The 19947-nt window shown below is 49.5% G+C and overlaps 1 protein-coding gene across 1 annotated transcript; it reads left to right on the top strand.

The window, feature by feature from the left end:
- Positions 1–8054: 8054 nt before the first annotated feature.
- zbtb4 (zinc finger and BTB domain containing 4) lies at positions 8055–16905 on the top strand (the record flags this gene model as incomplete). Its single annotated transcript, XM_071377822.1, has 1 exon — positions 8055–16905. A coding segment is annotated over one exon (5541 nt), but the record flags the coding sequence as incomplete, so codon positions are not given.
- Positions 16906–19947: the final 3042 nt, after the last annotated feature.

Raw genomic sequence — 19947 nt, 5'->3', positions numbered from 1 at the left:
ATAAGTATTCACATCGCTGAGTCAATACATGTTAGAATCCCCTTTGGCAGCGATTACAGCTGTGAGTCTTTCTGGGTAAGTCTCTAAGCGCTTTCCACACCTGGATGTGCAGCATTTGCCCATTTATTCTTAAATTCTGCAGGCTCTATCAAATTGGTGGTTGATCATTGCAAGACAAACATTTTCATGTCTTGCCATAGATTTTCAAGCAGATTTATGTCAAAACTGTTACTCGGCCACTCAGGAACATTCACTGTCTTCTTGGTAAGCAACTACAGTGTAGATTTGGCCTTGTGTTTTAGGTTATTGTCTGGTGGAAAGCAGACAACCAAGTTTTCCTTTAGGATTTTGCCTGTGCTTAGCTCCATCCCGTTTTCTTTTTTATCCTGAAAACCTTCCCAGTCCTTTACGATTACAAGCATACCCATAACATTATGCAGCCACCACTATGCTTGAAAATATGGAGAGTGGTACTCAGTAATGTATTGTGTATTTGCCCCAAACTGTTTTCAGGACAGAAACTTAATTGCTTTGCCACATTTTTTTGCAGTATTACTTTAGTGCCTTGTTATAAACAGGATGCATGTTTTGGAATATTTTTATTCTGTACAGGCTTCCTTTTCACTCCATTAATTAGGTTAGTATTGTGGAGTAACTACAATGTTGTTGATCCATCCTCCGTTTTCTCGTTATCACAGCCATTCAACTCTAACTATTTTAAAGTCACCATTGGCCTCATTATTTCCTTCCTCTCTGGCAACTGAGTAAGAAGGACGCCTGTATCTTTGTAGTGACTGGGTGTATTGATACACCATCCAAAGTGCAATTAATAACTTCACCACGCTCAAAGGGATATTACATTTTTGCTTATTTTTTTACCCATCTACCAATAGGTGCCCTTCTTTGGTAGCCATTGGAAACCTCCCTGGTCTTTGTGGTTGAATCTGTGTCTGAAATTCACTGCTCGACTGAGGGACCTTACAGATAATTGTATGTGTGGGGTACAGAGATCAAATCACATTTTATTTGTCACATGCGCCGAATACAACAGGCGTAGTAGACCTTACAGTGAAATGCTGACTTACAAGCTTTTAACCAACAATGTTTTAAGAAAAATAAATACAATAAGTATTAAGTAGAAAATAAAAGTAACAAATAAACAGCAGCAGTAAAATACCAGCAGCGAGGCTATAAACAGGGGGTACCAGTACAGAGTCAATGTGCGGGGGCACCGGTTAGTTGAGGTAATATGTACATGTAGGTAGAGTTAAAGTGACTATGCATAGATAATAAACAGAGAGTAGCAGCAGAGTAAAAGAGGGGTCTGGGTAGCCCTTTGATTAGCTGTTCAGGAGTCTTATGGCTTGGGGGTAGAAGCTGTTAAGAAGACTTTTGGACCTAGGCTTGGCACCGCTTGCCGTGCGGTAGCAGAGAGAACAGTCTATAACTAGGGTGCGGTAGTCATTCAAAAATCATGTCAAACTATTATTGCACACAGTGAGTCCATGCAACTTATTATGTGACTTGTTAAGCGAATATTTACTCCTGAACTGGCTTTCCATAACAAAGGGGTTGAATACTTATTGACTCAAGACATTTCAGCTGTGCATTTTTAATTCATTTGTATTTTTAATTTTTTTTATTTATTTATTTTTATACAATGACATCATAGTTCTCTGGGCCTCTGTAGCTTAGTTGGTAGAGCACGATGCTTGCAACGCCAAGATAGTGGGGCGGCAGGTAGCCTAGTGGTTAGATCGTTGGACTAGAAACCGAAAGGTTGCAAGATCGAATCCTCGAGCTGACAAGATAAAAATCTGTCGTTCTGCCCCTGAACAAGGCAGTTAACCCACTGTTCCTAGGCCGTCATTGAAAATAAGAATTTGTTCTTAACTGACTTGCCTAGTTAAATAAAGGTAAAAAAATATAAATTGTGGGTTCAATTCCCGGGACTACCCTTACTTAAAAAAATGTATGCAAGCATGACTAAGTCGCTTTGGATAAAAGCATCTACTATATATTATCATTCCACTTTGGAATTATGACCTATTGTGTGTTGGCCAGTCCCCCAAAAATCTAAATTATACAATTTTAAAATTCAGGATGAAAAACGGCAAAATGTGGAAGAAGTCAAGGGGTGTAAATACTTTCTGAAGGTGCTGTAGACCCTCCCTGCTTCGGTCTCTTTTCTTCCATTTGGTTCCCAGTAAATTATTATTTCTTTATTTTACCCTTATTTTACCAGGTAAGTTGACTGATCTTTTTGACATAAACAAACACGGCAAGGCCACGGCAAGGCCACGGCAAGGCCACGGCAAGGCCACGGCAAGGCCATGTTGGCTGTCAATCAATCAATCAGTCGTACAGCAGGGTAGAGTTGGCCTTAGGGTCATACACACACACTCGCAGTGAACCCGAAACACACACACCTGATTTGTCGCCATCGCTGGCTCCCCATAAACTTGAAACCTTTTAAAAGAGGCAATAAAAATAGAAGGCAGTGTGTCCCTGCCCTAATCTCTCTCTTTGATCTTTGCTTCTTCCTTTTCTTCAGTTAAGAGTACTTCCATCGGCCATCAGACTATTGTCTGTACCCCCCCCATTCTCTATCCTAGTTCCCAGGTTTTTTTTTTTGTTGGCATTGGTCCTGTTTGTTTTCAGCCATTTTGGGGACTGGCAGTGCTCGTAACTAACTGCTTAAATGGCGTCCTCTGCCTTGCTCTCCCTCTCTCTCCCTATCTCGCCAGGCTTTGTGTATATAAAGTAGTGTGTGTGTCTGTGTGCGCGCACGTGTGTGTGTGTGTGGCTGGAGAACAACACTTCCAAATAAAAAGAGGATTGGATTCAGAGGGGGTGGGGGAGGAGGTGGAGAGAGAATAGAAGAGATGGGGGGGTGAAAAAATTCACTTGCTGAAAAAAAAAGAAGACAAAAACACTGAGAATCATGTGTCAGAGGCAAAACTGAAGTGAGCGAGCGAGTAGAGCAGGCGAGAGAGAGGGAGAGGGAGAGAGAGAAGGCGAGGGAGAGCGAGAGCCAGAGTGCGAGAGTCGCTCCTGCCCTCTTGTCTTTACACACTGCTGCCTGTGTGTGCCCCGTCTCTCACAGACGCGCACACACACACACAGAGCGGCGCGCTCACACAGACCGAGGGAGAGAGAGCCCGAGAGAGCGAGCAAGAGAGAGAGGGGAGAGGGAGAACACATCACAGCAGAGGTGCAGCAGGAGGTTTCCCGAGGTACGTTGTCTCGTTGTGTGCTTGCCTAGCAGTGAGAGCCTGACATGTTGCTCTCTTTTTTTTTTTTTTTTGCCTGTTTTTCTCAGTCTCTCCATCGCCGGGGTTGTTTTTGTATGTCAGGAGAAATGGAAGATTTTATTAAGTGTGTGTGTGTGTGCCTGTGCACTGTGTGTGTGTACGGTGTGGCGCCAATAAGAGGCCTCGTCTCCCTCATCCTCCCCTGTCTCGCTGGCGCACCACGCAGTTCTTTTTCAGGAGCGATGACTCGTTCAGGGATTGTGATGAAACTTCACATTTCTCGGCGTCTTTTGCATCCGCGTGAATCAGTCCAGATCAGAGGGTCTAAGCTAGCGCTCGTCTGATCAAGGCGATAGTCATTGACATGACATGGTCTTTTGTATTTTAGGGGAACCTTTTCTCACTGTGACCGGTCGGACGATCTTCCTCCTTGAACTTAACTCCCAAAAGGACACAGAGAGTCGGGGAATAACTCGAACATGCATGTCCCTGATTATATAATCTAGTGCAGAGATTATGCTGTTCTCGTCTCTCCTGTTTCCTGGTTCTTTGGTGTGTCATCATATCCTCCTTATGCCAGGTTATTTTGGAAGCGGAAGGCGGTTCTTGGTGAACCTTGGAGGGTATTTTGACATCACAGCCCTATTGCTGTTTCCTTAACTAACTAAACCCTCCTTTTATTTTAACAAAGAAAAAAGGGTCCCTCTGTCAACTATTTCCTCATGGTGTCACCATGTCTGCCATGCCAAGCTTCTGGCTTCACTGTATGGGATATATGACCCACAAAACCACAAGGCTTTAGGGGTCATGAGTTATAGGGGCCTTGTTGCTTTGTGGCAGTTGTTGGTTTTCAGGTAGAGGTTTTTATTGGCTAGACTCTATGCCACTGGTATCCACTGGAAGACTTGACTAACTTGCCAATGCTGTTTTTACGTGCAATTTCCGCTTAAGCCATTCCAATTGTCCAATTTTTGAAATTGAGATTGCGACGAATTGGCATAAATATCTCGTTGATAGGAGTGATTTAAGCAGAAGCGATGAAGTCATGATTTGGCCCTTTTTGCTGGGCGATGCACTCTGGTTGAACGGTGTTGCGCTGTGTTGTAGCAACGGTGCTGCGGCCACAGCAGCAGCCCTCTGGGGACGTTGGAGCAGCGTTCCATGTTATCAGAGTTGTCCCCTCATTCACGTGGCCTCATGCTATCAATGCCCATTTAGTGTCTGGTAGCGGCTTACATCTCCAACAATCCTGAGCCTTTTTACGCTGCACATGACTAACAGGCCTGCGTTGTGTGTGTGTGTACGCGATGTCTTAAGAGGGACTGTGTGGAAAATTGAAAAATGATTTTGGGGGAAATTACCTCAAAGGTCAGTGGTGTAGTGTTTCTACTCTTACGACTCAAGGTACTTTTTTTGGGGGGGCCATCCCCTTCTCCTTAATGGTTCCCATGATTCAATTACAGGGGGCAGAATTCCAGGAATGACGCTTCTGGGTTGGTAGCTAACAGGCCATGGCGAGTGTGGTGTTTTTAACCTGGGGCAGGTTAGCTGGTGTGTGGAGTGGCATGCAAAATCGTAGAGATACTACAGTTTACACTGAGTGATTGGGGGGGTACTACAGTCCACCCTCCACTCCTCTTCCCCGCCTCCTACTCCCTCTGCCCCATCAGGCTGGCTCCACCATGTTTTCTGGGCTGGGGGGGGGTTGTGGAGAGTTCAGTCTCTGTCTCCAGCGACAGCCCCCTTTTCACAGCCCAACTGGTGCCCCCCTGGCTGGCCGTTCCACACTAGGCAGAGCCCAACCGTCACCTTCCTATTTCCACAACCCCACTCCACTCGCTCACGGTGCGGAACGAGCAAACTAACCCCCCCCCCCCACACACACACACATTTCTCCGTTGCTTGCTAGCTGAAACCCACCCACCAGTCTCTTGCAGTAACTCATCTATGGCTTGGCTCTACACATGAAGGAGATGGGTTCGGAGCCATTGCGTACTAACTGATTAGGACTCAAGTTACTTTAGTAGTAACGTGGTCATTGTGACCCTGGAGTGTAGCATTGAAGGTTTTCTTTGACCAACTTCCTGTCGCGGATGTGATTCTGGCTAATGTTCTTCTACCTATCGTAGTGAGTCATTTGTCCCACAACAAGTGTACCTGCACGTTCAGTTTGATTTTTTTTTTGTGGTTGTGTTTTTTCCGCAGCACGGCGAGCGCAGATAGACACATTCCTTCAGCGAACGTGGTTGTTTGAGCGGATCACCGTACTTCAGAAAGGGTACGTTATTTTTAGGGGGCGAGGCTGGGTCCTTGGCACTCTGGGGGTCAGACGCTTGCTTGCGTGTGTGTGTGTGGGGGGAGGCTGTGTACTCGTGAGGGTGTGTACTCGTGTGTGTGTGTGTGTGTGTGTGTGGGGGGAGGGTGTGTACTCGTGTGTGTGTGTGTGTGTGTGTGTGGGGGGAGGGTGTGTACTCTTGTGTGTGCGAAGCCCCCCCATGTCACGCATGGCCAGTTTGTTGTTCAAGGCCCTGGTTGTGGCGATGCGGTTGTGTGCGTCACAGCGAGATGAAGAAAGAGAGAGAGAGCGAGCGGGCGGCAGATTAATTTTCCCTTCGCGGCGCACCAGATGAAATCGTGACGTCTTTAGTCCTCATGTCGTTTCACGCTGTGTTGGCCTGTGAGTAGCTGGTGTCTAATATCAGGGGTTTCCCGCATGACAATGCTTTGTCACAGCGCAGTAAACATCCAGGTATCTACGTTTAGCCCTGTGCACGCTTCCTGCTAATCCGCGTAGTCTCCGTGTTCGTCTGTGTATCTCGGTAAATAAAGAGCAATGCTGTGTAGCTGTGAGACTTTATCTGTGTTTCGTTGCGTATCATGTGATCCGATTTTAGTGTGTGCGTGGTGTGACCATTTCCTGCTTTTTTTTTTTCTTTTTTTCTTTTAATCCACTTAATTCAAAGCTCTGCTTATTCAGTTCATTCCACCTATACAGACTCTCTGTGGCGGGGTACTCCTCTGCTTCACCCCATTGTTTTGCATGTGTTTCTATAAGCAAGGCCATCCGCGACATCAGTAGTTTGTTTTTGTGGCCGTGTGTGTGCTTGCTGGTGCCTGTATGTATGGTTGCGTGCATTTGTGCCCATGGAGGCGTGTCTGTGTTTGTCTGCCTGTCTGTACTGCTGTGTGTGTGTGTGTGCTGTGCGTTTCTGTTTCCAGCCTGGCCCTTTTCTCTCTCCCCTTCTCTCTCTCTCTCTCTCTCTCTCTCCCTCCTCTTCCCTCTGCAATAACAGTGCTGACCTAGTTCCTGCCTGTTCAGGGCTGCCTGTGGAATTTTACAGAGGCCTGCCTGCCTTGCTGCTTGAAAACGCAGGCAGAAAAGCATGACTGAGGGTTTTTCTTCTTGCCTCACCATTAGGCCTCTACAGCCATCTTCCCCAATCTGTAGAGTCCATAGAACGGCCCGTGCTAAATATGTAATAACAAAATAATTGCCTATTGCGAATCTGCGAGCTGAATATGAATAGATAGCAGGCGAGTGGATCTGCCGCAATCGGCGTTCAAATTAGAATTGAAATGGGAAGCGCCCCGTCGACCGTTGCTCGTCTTCTCGAGCTTAACTGCGACAGAACCGGATGCAGTGGGCGGGGGGAAAATCCTCCACAACCCCCCACCCTACCCTCTCTGGCTCCCCTCCCTCTGCCTTCACAAATAATGGTTAGAGTCATGACCAGCAAATTCTGACCACTGCCAGGAATGGGCCAGCAGGCTGTGATGGGAATCACCCCCCCCCCCCCCCCCCTTTCCCCCCCACCAAATGGGAACCTATTCTAAGTTAGCAGGGCTATGGGATGTAAGTCAACACTCTATTTCGGGGATTCTTGATTAAATCTGAACGCCTTCCAATTAGGCGACGGGAATGTTGTGGTACAGCCGAGATGGATCCTTGGAATGCCTTTCCCGTCTCTGCGTGCTGAAATCTAAACCAGCATTGCCACACAGTCCACCCTCTAGCTCTCTTTCCCTCCTCTCGCCATTCCCTTTTTTAAATGTGTATTTATATTTATTATGGATCCCCATTAGCTGCTGCCAAGGCAGCATCTACTCTTCCTGAGGTCCAGCAAAATTAAGGCAGCTTATACGATTTTAAAATTAATAAAATCACATACAGTCACAGATTTCACAACACACCGTGTTCCCTCAGGCCCCTACTCCACCACTACCACATATCTACAGTACAAAATCCATGTGTACTTGTGTCTGTGCCTATGTGTGTGTTGCTTCACCGTCCCTGCAGTTCCTAGTGTTTTTATCTGTTTTGTAAATCTAATTTTACTGCGGGCATCAGTTACTTGATGTGGAATAGAGTTCCATGTAGTCATGGCTCTATGTAGTACTGTGCGTCTCCCATAGTCTGTTCTGGACTTGGGGACTTTGAAGAGACCTCTTGTGGCATTTTTTGTGGGGTACGCATGGGTGTCCGAGCTGTTTGCTAAGTAGTTCAAACAGACAGCTCGGCGCATTCAACATTGTGTTTTGATGTTTTATTGCGTTTCTTATGCTACTTCTAGTAAAAACAAATTAGCGTGGTGGAATATTTGAAGGAGAATGTCGTTTTTTTTCTGGTATTATACGTTAAAATGTAGAGGTTATCTACAGCGTTTTACAAAATGCCTGCAGGGATCCATTCTAGCTGTAACACTCATCTCTTGTTGTTTCTCAGGTTGTGAGGGCTGGTCATGGTTCCTCAGCTGGAGGTGTGCGACCCTGTCCACGCGAGCCTCTTCCTGCTGCGCCTGAACAAGCAGCACCTGGCCGCCGGGCCCGCCCTCTTCTGTGACGTCGACCTCGTCGCCGACAGCGACGCCAAGTTCACCGCCTGCAGCCAGTACTTCCGCCAGCTGCTGCTGTCGTCTTCCCCACCTCCTTCGGATCCAGTATTGGACACCCGCCATCAACCCCCTCTTCTGGGGGGCTGAGCGAGTCCTGGAGCTGCCTCACCTCCAGTCCAGAGTGCTGTCCAACCTGCTCAACTTCATCTATACCTCCCACGTCCCCCGCCGGCACTACAAGGGGAAAAGGCTTCTCTCAGAGGCGGGCCTCAGCCTCGGGGTGCCCTTCTTGACCCACCTGGTTAAAGAAGAGGAGAAGGAACCAGGGGAGATGAAGGGTAAAAGCAGGCAGGGCCGAGCAGGGGAGGCCATGATGGATGATGGGGCAGACGGCCCAGAGAACGCTAAGATCACCCTCAGCTTCCCTCTCAGTGCCGCCCTGCCCGCCGCCCTCACCATTCACAACCACCGCCCCTCCTCGGCCATGTCCCCCCCCCGCTGCCGACACTCCTCCTCGGGCTCCAAGGGGTCCAATGAGGGGTCGTCATGGAAACTGGCCACCACGGACAAACGGCGGCCGTTTAAACAGCCCCGACATGACAGCTCTCCGTCCTCTTCCTCCTCCTCCCATTCTTCTTCCTCTCCCATGGATCTTACCGCACTGGTCAAAAAGGACACCAAATCCCCCCCACCTCTTTTCAAAGCCGGTCTGGACTCCCAGTTCCACAGGTTCACCCCCAGGTCCTCCAATGGGCCTATAGGGGGTTACCCAGGGGAGGGTCACAGACTGACCAATGGCACAGCCTCCCCCTCAGACACTGCACAGATCCTGTTCAACCTGAGCGCCGTGGCCTATCAGAGCCAGGGGAGGCAGGGCACAGAGAGAAAGGAGAAAACAGGAAAACAAGGAGGGAGGGTGGGCAGCCCACAAGTTGGACCAAACCTCCACCCGCCCACCCTCCACCTTCCTCCTCCTCCTCTTCCTCACCCCTCTGAGTCTTTCCTCCCACCCCCTCTTCCTCCTCACTCCTCCTCCACCCCCCCAGATGGCCCCACGGCGGAGCTGATATGTGGGGTGTGCCACCGCCTCTTCAGCTCAGCCTCATCTCTCACGGCCCACATGCGGCTGCACCGTGGGGGCCGGGCCCTCAGCTGCCAGCACTGTGGCAAAGCCTTCATCCACAACAAGAGACTGCAGTCCCACGAGGCCTCCTGCAGGCACGCTCTGACCCCGGCCATCCCCTCTAGCCTCCCCCTTCTCCCCATCCAGCCAAAAGAGGAGCCCCTGGAGGAAGGGGAGGTTAGGGTGGAGGGTGGACAGATTCTGGGTGCAGGTGAGGAAGATATGAAGCCTGGCAAAGGGAAGAAAGGGCGAGGTCTCCTGGTTCGACACGAAGGCGACGTGTCCGAGCTGGTGGGGGACGAGGACCACTTCGTCAAGGTGGTGGACGGCCACGTCATCTACTTCTGCTCGGTGTGCGAGCGCTCCTACATGACCCTGTCCAGCCTCAAGCGCCACTCCAACGTGCACTCGTGGCGCCGCAAGTACCCCTGCCACTTCTGCGACAAGGTGTTCGCCCTGGCCGAGTACCGTACCAAGCACGAGGTGTGGCACACGGGCGAGCGACGCTACCAGTGCATCTTCTGCTGGGAGGCCTTCGCCACGTACTACAACCTGAAGACCCACCAGAAGGCTTTCCACGGCATCAGCCCGGGCCTCATCTCCAGCGAGAAGACGGCTAACGGCGGCTACAAGCAGAAGGTCAACGCGCTCAAGTTCTACCGCCTGCTCCCAATGCGTTCCCAGAAGAGACCCTACAAGACCTACAGTGACTCCCTGGCCAATGGCCTGCAGCTGCCCCCTTCTGACCCCTCTTCCGTCCCTCTGCCCCTGGACTGCAGCCTGCCCGACTCCCTGGACCCCGGTGACCTGCGCAGCCTCATCAGTGGCTCTCTACCCAAGGGTGTGAAGCCTGACCCTGAAGAGTTCCCTGCCGGCTTCCCCCTCACAGTAGCTCTAGAGCAGGGAGAGATCCGGCTCCCTTCCCTAACAGGCATGGCCCTAGGGAGAGTAGCTGACAGAGAGGCAGCGTCCGAGAAGGTAGGTAGTCGTGGCAGCAGCTCCAAGGTATCCGTTGGCAACCGAGGTAAAACTCCCAAGGTCGGCGGTAGCCCAGAGTTGGGTTTGTCCTCCGTGATCACGTACGGCCACCCCAAGCCGTCAGTCATAGTGCATGGCACAGCAGTGTCATCCGTCATTGTCCATAGCAACCAGGTCACCTCCGGGGGTGGGAAAAGCCCCCTGAGCAGTCCCTCCCCTGAACCTAGCAACAGCCAGACACTCCCCAAGAGCAGTGCAAAGCCTGTTAAAAAGCATAGGGAAAGTACGGAGAGCCATAGGAAGAGAGCTAAATTAGTGGACAGTTCAGACGCCTCAGAGGAGTCGGAGAGGAGATCAGAGATGGGTAGGTCCCATCATAAGTCCAGCAAGAGTGACGGCTCCTCAGCCAAACAGTCGTCCACAGGGTCAGAGGGCAAAGGAGCCGGGCCGCTGTGTCAGATCACGGTGCGGATAGGCGAGGAGGCCATGGTCAAGCGCAGTATCTCCGAGACGGACCTCAAGAGGGACAGGAGCCCCCCTCCTTCCAAAGCCAAAAGGACATACTCCTCCCCACAGGAGACCAAGGAACCTCGCCACTCTCACCACCACCACCACCATCACCACAAACACCGCTCCCATCGCAGCTCGAGCATCGGAGCCGAGGGGGAGAGAGGAGGAGATGGGGAGAGCAGGAAGAAAAGTCCCATAGCCCCGGGCAAGATCAGAGAGTACTACTTCCGTCAGGAGGTGCGCAAGCAGGGGGAGAGTGAGGAAGATGAGGACAACCTCTGGAGGCCCTACTATTCCTACAAACCCAAGAGGAAGGCCCCGCACGTCCACAAAGCAAAGAACTGGCAGGCCAAACTGCACTACAAACGCTCCCTCCGGCTTATGAAGAGGGCCGAGGGAATCGTGGACCATGTAAATAAGGAGGCAGAGGAGCAAGACGAGGAGGATGGAACGATGGATGAGGTGGAGGTGAAAGGTCACATAGAGCAAGAGAAGGGAGAGGTACTTGAATCCCTCAGTATTTCCCCTATACCTTCAAAAGACAAAGAGGGGGAGGAAGAAATCCAGGAGGCCCACCTTAAGACTATTGATCCTCCCCTGGCTTCTCCCCAATCCCCTCTGGCTACCTCAGTCTCCCCTATGGACACAAAACGCCGGCCCTGGTCCGATGGGAGCGCGTCGGAGTGCGATACGTGTGGCCGCTGGTTCTCCAGCTCCAGGAAGCGGGATAAACATGAGCTCAGCCACCTGCTGGAGTTTGTGTGCCTCCTTTGTAGGGCTCCTTTCCCTTCCAGGGACCAGCTGGAGGATCACCAGAGAACTCGGCACCCCAAAGCCCCCGACCCCCTGTCCGTGCCACCCCAAGCGGGACCTCAGTCCAGAGATGAGGGCATGGAGAGGGAGACTAAGCTGGCAGAAGTAGACAGGGCGAGGGAGAGGGTTATACTAGGGAAGGGAAGTCCAAGTCGCCTAAGTAGGAGATCGTTGGCGAGACACACCTGTCCGCAGTGCCATAAGGTATGCAAGACATCCTCGGCGCTAAACCGCCACGTGAGGCGCCACGAGTTAAGCAGCTCCCCGGAGAGGGAAAGGGAGGAGACGCAGCCAGAGCCAAAAGCAGCAGCAGAGACTACAGTTAGCACTGCTAGCAAAGACCTAGACACCATGAATGGCCATGTTCCCGTTGTTCAGTCTATCCCAGCTATCAGCTACCTTGTCCCAGAACCACAGCATAGTAGCGAGGGCATAGAGGCACAGCAGTGTGCGAGCCAGCCTAGCAAAGTGAAAGCAGAGCACCGTATTCCAACACTGTGCAGCAGCCCTGAACTCAATGAACTCACAACTCCTGTTCCTGACAGAGCGCCCAGTCCACGGATTATTCAGCCCACTTCAGAGATCCCCATGGCCGATATCCCCAGTTCAAACAGGCCCACACCCTCTCCCTCCTCCTGCACCTCGGCCCTCCAGGGAGTGCTGGTCATAAGCAGTGGAGCTGAATGTCTGGACTACCGGACCCCCAGGAAGAGGAGTCTGGAGGGGCAGAGCCACAGGAGGACCAGCCCTGCACCTGTCACGGGACCACCCACCGCTTCTCCGAACATGCACCTGACCTCGCAGATGAGAATCAACCACACTGCTGCTCCTCCGTCCGTTGCTATGACAACAGTGCCCCTCCGAGGGGTCTGTGGCGTGAAGCGGGAGGAAGATAGTGTGGAGAAAGGACTGAGGCAGGGATGTGGGATTGGCCTCCTCCATCATGCTGGTTTTAAGGACTCACCAGTGGCCCAAGATGTCAGGGTTCCGCCCTTGTCCAGGAGCCCCAGTCCCAACCAAGCACAAGACCTGACCATGTCCTCAATCCTAGCCAGGGAGGTGGAGAGGGAAAGGCAGAGAGAATGGGAGAGGGATATGGAGAGAGAGCTGGAAAGGGGGAGGCAGAGAGAAAGGGAAAGGGATATGGACAGGGAGCTCGAAAGGAGGAAACAGAGGGAGAGGAATATGGACAGAGTGCTGGAAAGGGAGAGGCAGAGAGAAAGGGAGATGGAGAGGGCTCAGCAGACTAGGGGGGCATCTCACCCCCCACAGGAGCAACTCAGAGACAAGGAGGTGATCCTCCTGGTACCCAAAGAGGAGCCAATTAGTCCCGCACCGTCCCCTATACACACACCCATTCAAACCACTATTAACAACCCTCCCTTGCAGAGGCGGCCCACCATGTCCCCATGCCTCTCCCCCACTGCCATGGACCTGCTGATGCAGGCCAACCGCCAAGTTTCCCAGTCCATGTGTGGCACACGGGGCCCCGAGAGGCTTCAGTTGCCCACTGGGTCGGTCAGTGGCATCGACCGCCCCTCGGCCCACGCCCTACTGCTCCCACGGGTCCCCCCACCGTCCGAGGCAGAGCCTCAGGACCACTCCCCAGTGCCATCCAGAGACCCTCACAGAGGGGAAGTCACTGCCAGGGGATATCCCATGCAGGACTACCCCCTGCCCCTCATCGTCCAGAGCGGCTATTGCTCTGGCAAGAAGCAGGAGGACAACCTGCTCATGTCCTACCCAACTGGGCCTCTTGCCTTCGGGCCGTTGGGGAAGATGATGCCTACCGGGGACCTAGCCAAACTGCCCTTCTACCCCGACCCGTACCATCTGCTCTACGGGCCACAGCTGCTGGCCTACCCCTACAACCTGGCCTCCCTGCCCATGGCTCTGAACATGATGGCCCCTGGGGACGACAAGGTGGCGCCGCTGCCCTTCCTCCCTGCCCTCTTCAACTACGCTGCAGCAGCTGGTCCCTACACTGGCATGGTGCCACACCACCTAATGGCCAACCCCAGCCTCTACAACAGCGGTGGCGGCAGCAGCAAAAAACAGCGGGACAGCAGCAACGGCAAGCCGTAGAAGTTGTAAAGAGAAGTGACACTTTTATTGTATTTTAAAAGTGGATGACCAGGCCTGTGGTTGAAGAAGGGGTGGAATCATCTCCTTTGGTTACTGAGTACACTTGCACAGTCCCCGGCCTCTCTTTTGTAAAGTAGCAATCAGAGCCTAAGCGTTGAATCGGCAGAGAGGATGATGGGAAGAGGATGAGTGAGGAAAGAAAGGACACATTCATCATTACAGACGGATATCCCCCTCTCCTTTCCTCTGGCTTCTGTTCTCATGTCTTTCTGTCGTACTAGTTCTACACTAGCGCTTGGTTAATTGTCTTCTCCGACTCGTTATGATAATATCTATAATAATAATAATAATAACAGCTAACAGGGTGTGAAAATGTTTCACTCTGCTTCCCTTTATAGTGACTGCATAATACTGATCACGAATACACCTCTCTAGGGGGACGCTTTTTAGGGAAGGAAAGGGATCAGCTTGAAATGACATCAAATGAGTGTGTGGCGTGCGATCGCTTATGTGACCGTGTGCTCCAGGTGTTTGTGGGAGCTGTAACGTGACCTGCATGTAGGAGTTATGCAGTTGTGCACGCTGGGGTTGGCTTCTGTTCGTTTGGCGTGTCTGAATGCGAGTGGCTGTACGGCTGCGGTCTGCCATCTGCGTGCTGATCATTCCATGGGGGTTCAAAGGTGTCAGCAGCATTCCAACACTAGAATAGCCCTTTTATAGGTCTGTGCGTAGTTCAGTAGAAGGAGTTCTTCTATTTCCAGGTCCCGAAGTAGCAATGCTAGCTAACCGTATGGATGGAGTAGAGTCTGTACTTGAGACAATGGCAGATCTTCTGGGCTTATGTTACTATAGTGGCTAGATGAGTCTGCTTAGGGGTTTCATGTTAGCTTTTACCTTGCGCTAAACAGCTGCAAAAAGTTCCTATAAAAGGGGGGAGACTTGACAAGTCTTGTAGCTGATTTGTAAATGTACTTTAGCTGTAGCTGACCACTGGGCGAGAAACACGGGTTAGTGTAGACCACGCACTTCCTGTTCTCCTTGTACTCATCTCATTTCTTCCAAGGATTGAAAAACAAATAAGAATAGGTCGGTCTTTTAATGTTCGGTGGCCCTTTTCCTCCCCCTGATGCCTCCTGGTGTCCAACAAAGACACAGTCCGTTTACTAGGCCGGGTTGAAGAGAGGGGGAGTGGGGAAGGGAAAACAGAGCGATGGAATCAGGGCAGGGCAATTCCTGTGATATCTGGAAAGAGCGAGCGAGGGAGATTTTAAAAGAGAACCACAGAGGCCAGGCGCACCTAGGTCAGTACCCTCGACGGAGCTTCCGGGTCAAATCAAAATGACCCCTCCCCTCTTACTGAAAGGGCATAGAAAAGGACGACGGAAATCGAGTCGGATGGCGCCACAGTGGCTCCCGTTTGTGTAAAACAGCTTTTTCGTGTCCCAATAGCTCCTCTCTTCTTCTGGGGCAGAGAAAGGTGACGTCGTTGTAGGGCCGGGCGTAGCAGCATCCGTTGTGCGGCTCTGAGTTTCCCAGATGTCGTGTGGGACTTTTTCTGTAATGTCTTTCTCTGTACGTTACATTTGTTTGTTTTGTTTGACTTTTATATCACCTTTTGCTAGCGAGACAGAAGTGGCTTCAGCAAATGAAAGAGGTTTCGAGTACACTTATGAATATGAATGTCGTCTTAGTCAAGAGGTTAAGTGCATAAAGTTAGACGGGTTTCAGTTTTTCCGACTTGAAACATAGCGTGTGGAGAGCCGTTATGAAGTCTGGTATGCATATTTACAGTAGTCCTACGAACATGTCAAGAAACTTAGATTCTGTATCCACAAAAGCATGAGCAACACTCGCTTCCTAACAGTTTGTATTATTCTCGATATCCAAAATCTCTCACGTTTTCCTTCCCATGGCTCCTCATCCTCTGTCGTTCCCCCCCCCCCCCCCCCACCCCACTATCTCAGCTCACCATCTCTGTTTTGTTTTGTATTTGTTCTGCAGTATAACCCCCTAAAAACAGAGCAGCTGCCACATTTATTTCTCACAATCCGTATGGGAGCTGTCCAATTATCCCCTTTCCTCCCCAAACACGCATACTTTACACAGCCTCTTTTTGGAGTGTGTATGGTGTGTGTGTGTGTGTGACGAAACCGCTGCACTGTTCGTTTCGGGCAGGAGGACGGAAACACTGAGTAACCAACTGCAGGGGCTCACGGCCTCGACTTGGTTGTGGTTACAAGCCTTTTGTGTGTATTTCTGTGTGTGTGTGTGTGTGTGTCTCTCTATGCCTGTGTCTGTATGTAGCACAGGAGGTTGGTGGCACCTTAATTGGGGAGGACAGGCTCGTGGAAACGGCTTGTGCGGAATAAATGGAATGGTATCAAATAGATGGAGCACGTGGGTTCCATGTGTTTAAAGCCATGCCAGTAGCTCCTTTCCAGCTGTTATGAGCCGTCCTGCCCTCAGCAGTCTCCACTGGTATGTGTGTCTGTATGGGGGGGAAAAAGGAAAACCGAAACGCATCTGCCTCTTAGCAGTATATCCCTCGAGGTACTGTATATGGACAGCCTGTGTTTTTTTTTGTGTGTTTTTTTTCAGTGGTTTTCTACCCAGATCCCGCCCCCGTTCCTACCCAGCTGTAAAGACTCACCATACTGTACCCATCGAGGCCATTTCACTAGATAGACATGTTTTTGTGTTTCGTTAAAAAAATACATTTCTTCTAACATATTTTTGCCATCATGGTGATCAATCACTGACCCAAACGTCTGCAAATAGACACAGAGTGAATTCTGGTGACGATATACATATTCACATTTATGTTGAGTAAGTTCAAATGAATTGTGCCTCCGCTTCAGTATATTTAAACGTAGCTGTATTCAAATGGTTTGGATCTTCCAGATTTCAGACAAGGTGCCTTTTTTATGGCTTAAGAAATGGAAATGATACATGGGTGGATTTATCAAAATGGCAAATAACCGGGAGAAAAGTTGTGGCTTAATGTGCTATGAAGCTGGTCATAGTTCTAGGGGTGTGGCTAAACTGTTTGGTATTGTGTATGTTTAGGTAAATACTGTGCCATAGTTTTTAGAGTCCACAAATACGTTATCGTTTTGTTTCTTCTTCTTCAAATATATGAAATGTTTTAATGTTGCCTGATAACTTTGTCTGGATTTGATACAAAGGCTTGTAGCCACAGCTCTCCCAAAGTCCCTTGTTTGTTTCTTTAACACTTTCCTCTTGTTCACCTCTTTCCCGCTCTTTCTCCTCGCTACAAAAAAACAAATAAAGTATTAACCTGATGACCCAACAGGAAGTCTCATGTCTGATTTGAATATCTGCTCTGAGACAAAACAATAGGCGCTGTTATTTTTTTCAATAATTGTGTAACTTGTTCCTCTACAAGAAATAAAAAGATCTGTAAGGTGAAGTTTTGGTTGGTTATACATGTGATTGTTGAAGCATGTATATTACATAATAGCTGGTGTTGTACTACCCCCACCAAGCAATACAGCTGTTACACTTGTAGGGGGGGTGTTAATTTATGCATAATAAATCAACATATGCACAGTGTTGGAAAAAGTACCGAATTGTCATACTTGAGTAAAAGTAAAGATACCTTAATAGAAAATGACTCAAGTGAATATCACCCAGTAAAATACTACTTGAGTAAAAGACAAAGTATTTGGTTTTAAATATACTTAAGTATCAAAAATAAATGTAATTGCAAAATTATACTTAAGTATCAAAAGTACAAGTATAAATAATTGAATATTGTTTATATTAAGCAAACCAGACGGCCCAATTTTCTTGTTTTTATTTATTTATTGATAGCTAGGGGCACACTCCAACATGCAGACATCATTTACAAATGAAGCATTTGTGTTTAGTGAGTTCTCCAGATCAGAGGCAGTAGGGATGACCAGGGATGTTGTCAAAAATATTTCATTGGTCAAGTGAAGATACCCCAAAAAAGTACTTTACACCACTGCATATGCATGACTTCTCCCCCTAGTCAGGGCTGCCCAACCTCTTCCTGGACATCTACTGTCCTGTGGGTTTTCAGTCCAACCCTCTTCCTGGAGATATACTGTCCTGTGGGTTTTCAGTCCAACCCTCTTCCTGGAGATGTACTGTCCTGTGGGTTTTCAGTCCAACCCTCTTCCTGGAGATATACTGTCCTGTGGGTTTTCAGTCCAACCCTCTTCCTGGAGATATACTGTACTGTGGGTTTTCAGTCCAACCCTCTTCCTGGAGATGTACTGTCCTGTGGGTTTTCAGTCCAACCCTCTTCCTGGAGATGTACTGTGCTGTGGGTTTTCAGCCCAACCCTCTTCCTGGAGATGTACTGTCCTGTGGGTTTTCAGTCCAACCCTCTTCCTGGAGATCTACTGTCCTGTAGGTTTTCAGTCCAACCCTCTTCCTGGAGATCTACTGTACTGTAGGTTTTCAGTCCAACCCTCTTCCTGGAGATCTACTGTCCTGTGGGTTTTCAGTCCAACCCTAACACACCTGATTCTACTAATTAGCTGCTCAAGACCACTAGCTGAATCAACAACTAGCTGAATCAGATATGCTAAATTAGGGTTGGACTGAACCTACAGGACCGTAGATCTCCAGAAAGAGGGTTGGACTGAAAACCTACAGGACAGTAGATCTCCAGGAAGAGGGTTGGACTGAAAACCTACAGGACAGTAGATCTCCAGGAAGAGGGTTGGACTGAAAACCTACAGGACAGTAGATCTCCAGAAAGAGGGTTGGACTGAAAACCTACATGACCGTAGATCTCCAGAAAGAGGGTTGGACTGAAAACCTACAGGACAGTAGATCTCCAGGAAGAGGGTTGGACTGAAAATCTCCAGGAAGCGAGTTGGACAGCCCTGCCCTACAAGCTCATCATAATTATGCATAGTTTTCCACCAGAGGGAGATATTGGGTTAAATCCACGAAAGGAAAGGGTTTCTAGGAGGTGGTTAATGAAAGGTTTTGCTTGAGGGCAGAAGTGAATTTCCAGTAACATCTTGTTTGAATCCTCTCTGACGAGTGACACTCGGTGGCACAAGAAGGAACTGCTACATATTCTATCCCTGTCGTGTAAAACCCTTGGACTCTTCTCTAGTGAACTATGGAATCCAGGTTGTCTGTCTGGTTACAGGACATAAGCTGACTGGCGCAAAATGTTAATCAGAGCATTTGATTTGCACTGCAGGAGTAAAACAGTGCTGATCTGGAAGTGGTCTCAACCGCTAATCACTAAAGAAACTTCAATCAATCAAATGTATTTTATAAAGCCCTTTTTACATCAGCAGTTGTCACAAAGTGATATACAGAAACCCAGTATAAAACCCCAAAGGTTATAAAGCCCCAAAAACTACCTAGAAAGGCAGGGACCTAGGAAGAAACCTAGGGTGGCCAGTCTTCTTTTGGCCGGGTGGAGATTATAAGGCCAGATCGTTCTTCAAAACGTTCAAACATTCATAGATGACCAGCAGAGTCAACAGTTCAACACCTCAGTGAATGTCAGTTGGCTTTTCATAGCCGAGCATTCAGAGGGTGAGACAGCAGGTCCGGGACAGAGAGAGAGTTGAAACAGCAGGTCCGGGACAGAGGGAGTTGAAACAGCAGGTCCGGGACAGAGAGAGTTGAAACAGCAGGTCCGGGACAGAGAGAGTTGAAACAGCAGATCCGGGACAGAGAGAGTTGAAACAGCAGGTCCGGGAGAGAGAGAGTTGAAACAGCAGGTCCGGGAGAGAGAGAGTTGAACCAGCAGGTCCGGGAGAGAGAGAGTTGAAACAGCAGGTCCGGGAGAGAGAGAGTTGAACCAGCAGGTCCGGGAGAGAGAAAGTTGAAACAGCAAGGTATCACATAAATGTACAGTTAATAACAATGTATTTTTTTGAGTATTAAAGAAATCCTCTCAGATTTGGTGAAAACTTGGGTGGTAATGTCAGAGCAAGATGTCAGGACACAGTGTGACGTAAAACCAATAAGATCAAATATTTTGACACCTTTGTCCAGTGATAGCTTTCCTGTTGTTGCAGGGTGTAAAGGGAGGGGCACTCTGTACCGTTCCTAAAAGCACAGTGCAGCCTCAGATAACCATACAGGAATGCTGCCATTCCAACACGCCAAAGCTAAGGCATACACACTTAGTCACTGCTCTCCCAGCAAATAGTCACAGTCTCAGTTGAGCTGGTAAACAACCATCGGTCGACTAAGGTCACTCACCCAGCATACACTGCTGTCTGTTTCTCCATCGCTAGAGAGATAGTGGTGGAGCACATCGGCCAGAGGGGACTCATCAGTTGCGATCTCATCAGTTGATAAAAATAATGCCTGGATCTCTTGTACT

Source organism: Salvelinus alpinus, chromosome 31, assembly GCF_045679555.1.
Source record: "Salvelinus alpinus chromosome 31, SLU_Salpinus.1, whole genome shotgun sequence".
In the NCBI taxonomy this organism is placed as follows: domain Eukaryota; kingdom Metazoa; phylum Chordata; class Actinopteri; order Salmoniformes; family Salmonidae; genus Salvelinus; species Salvelinus alpinus.
Note: the sequence above shows the minus strand (reverse complement) of the source record. Positions and strands in the feature narration are given on the sequence as shown.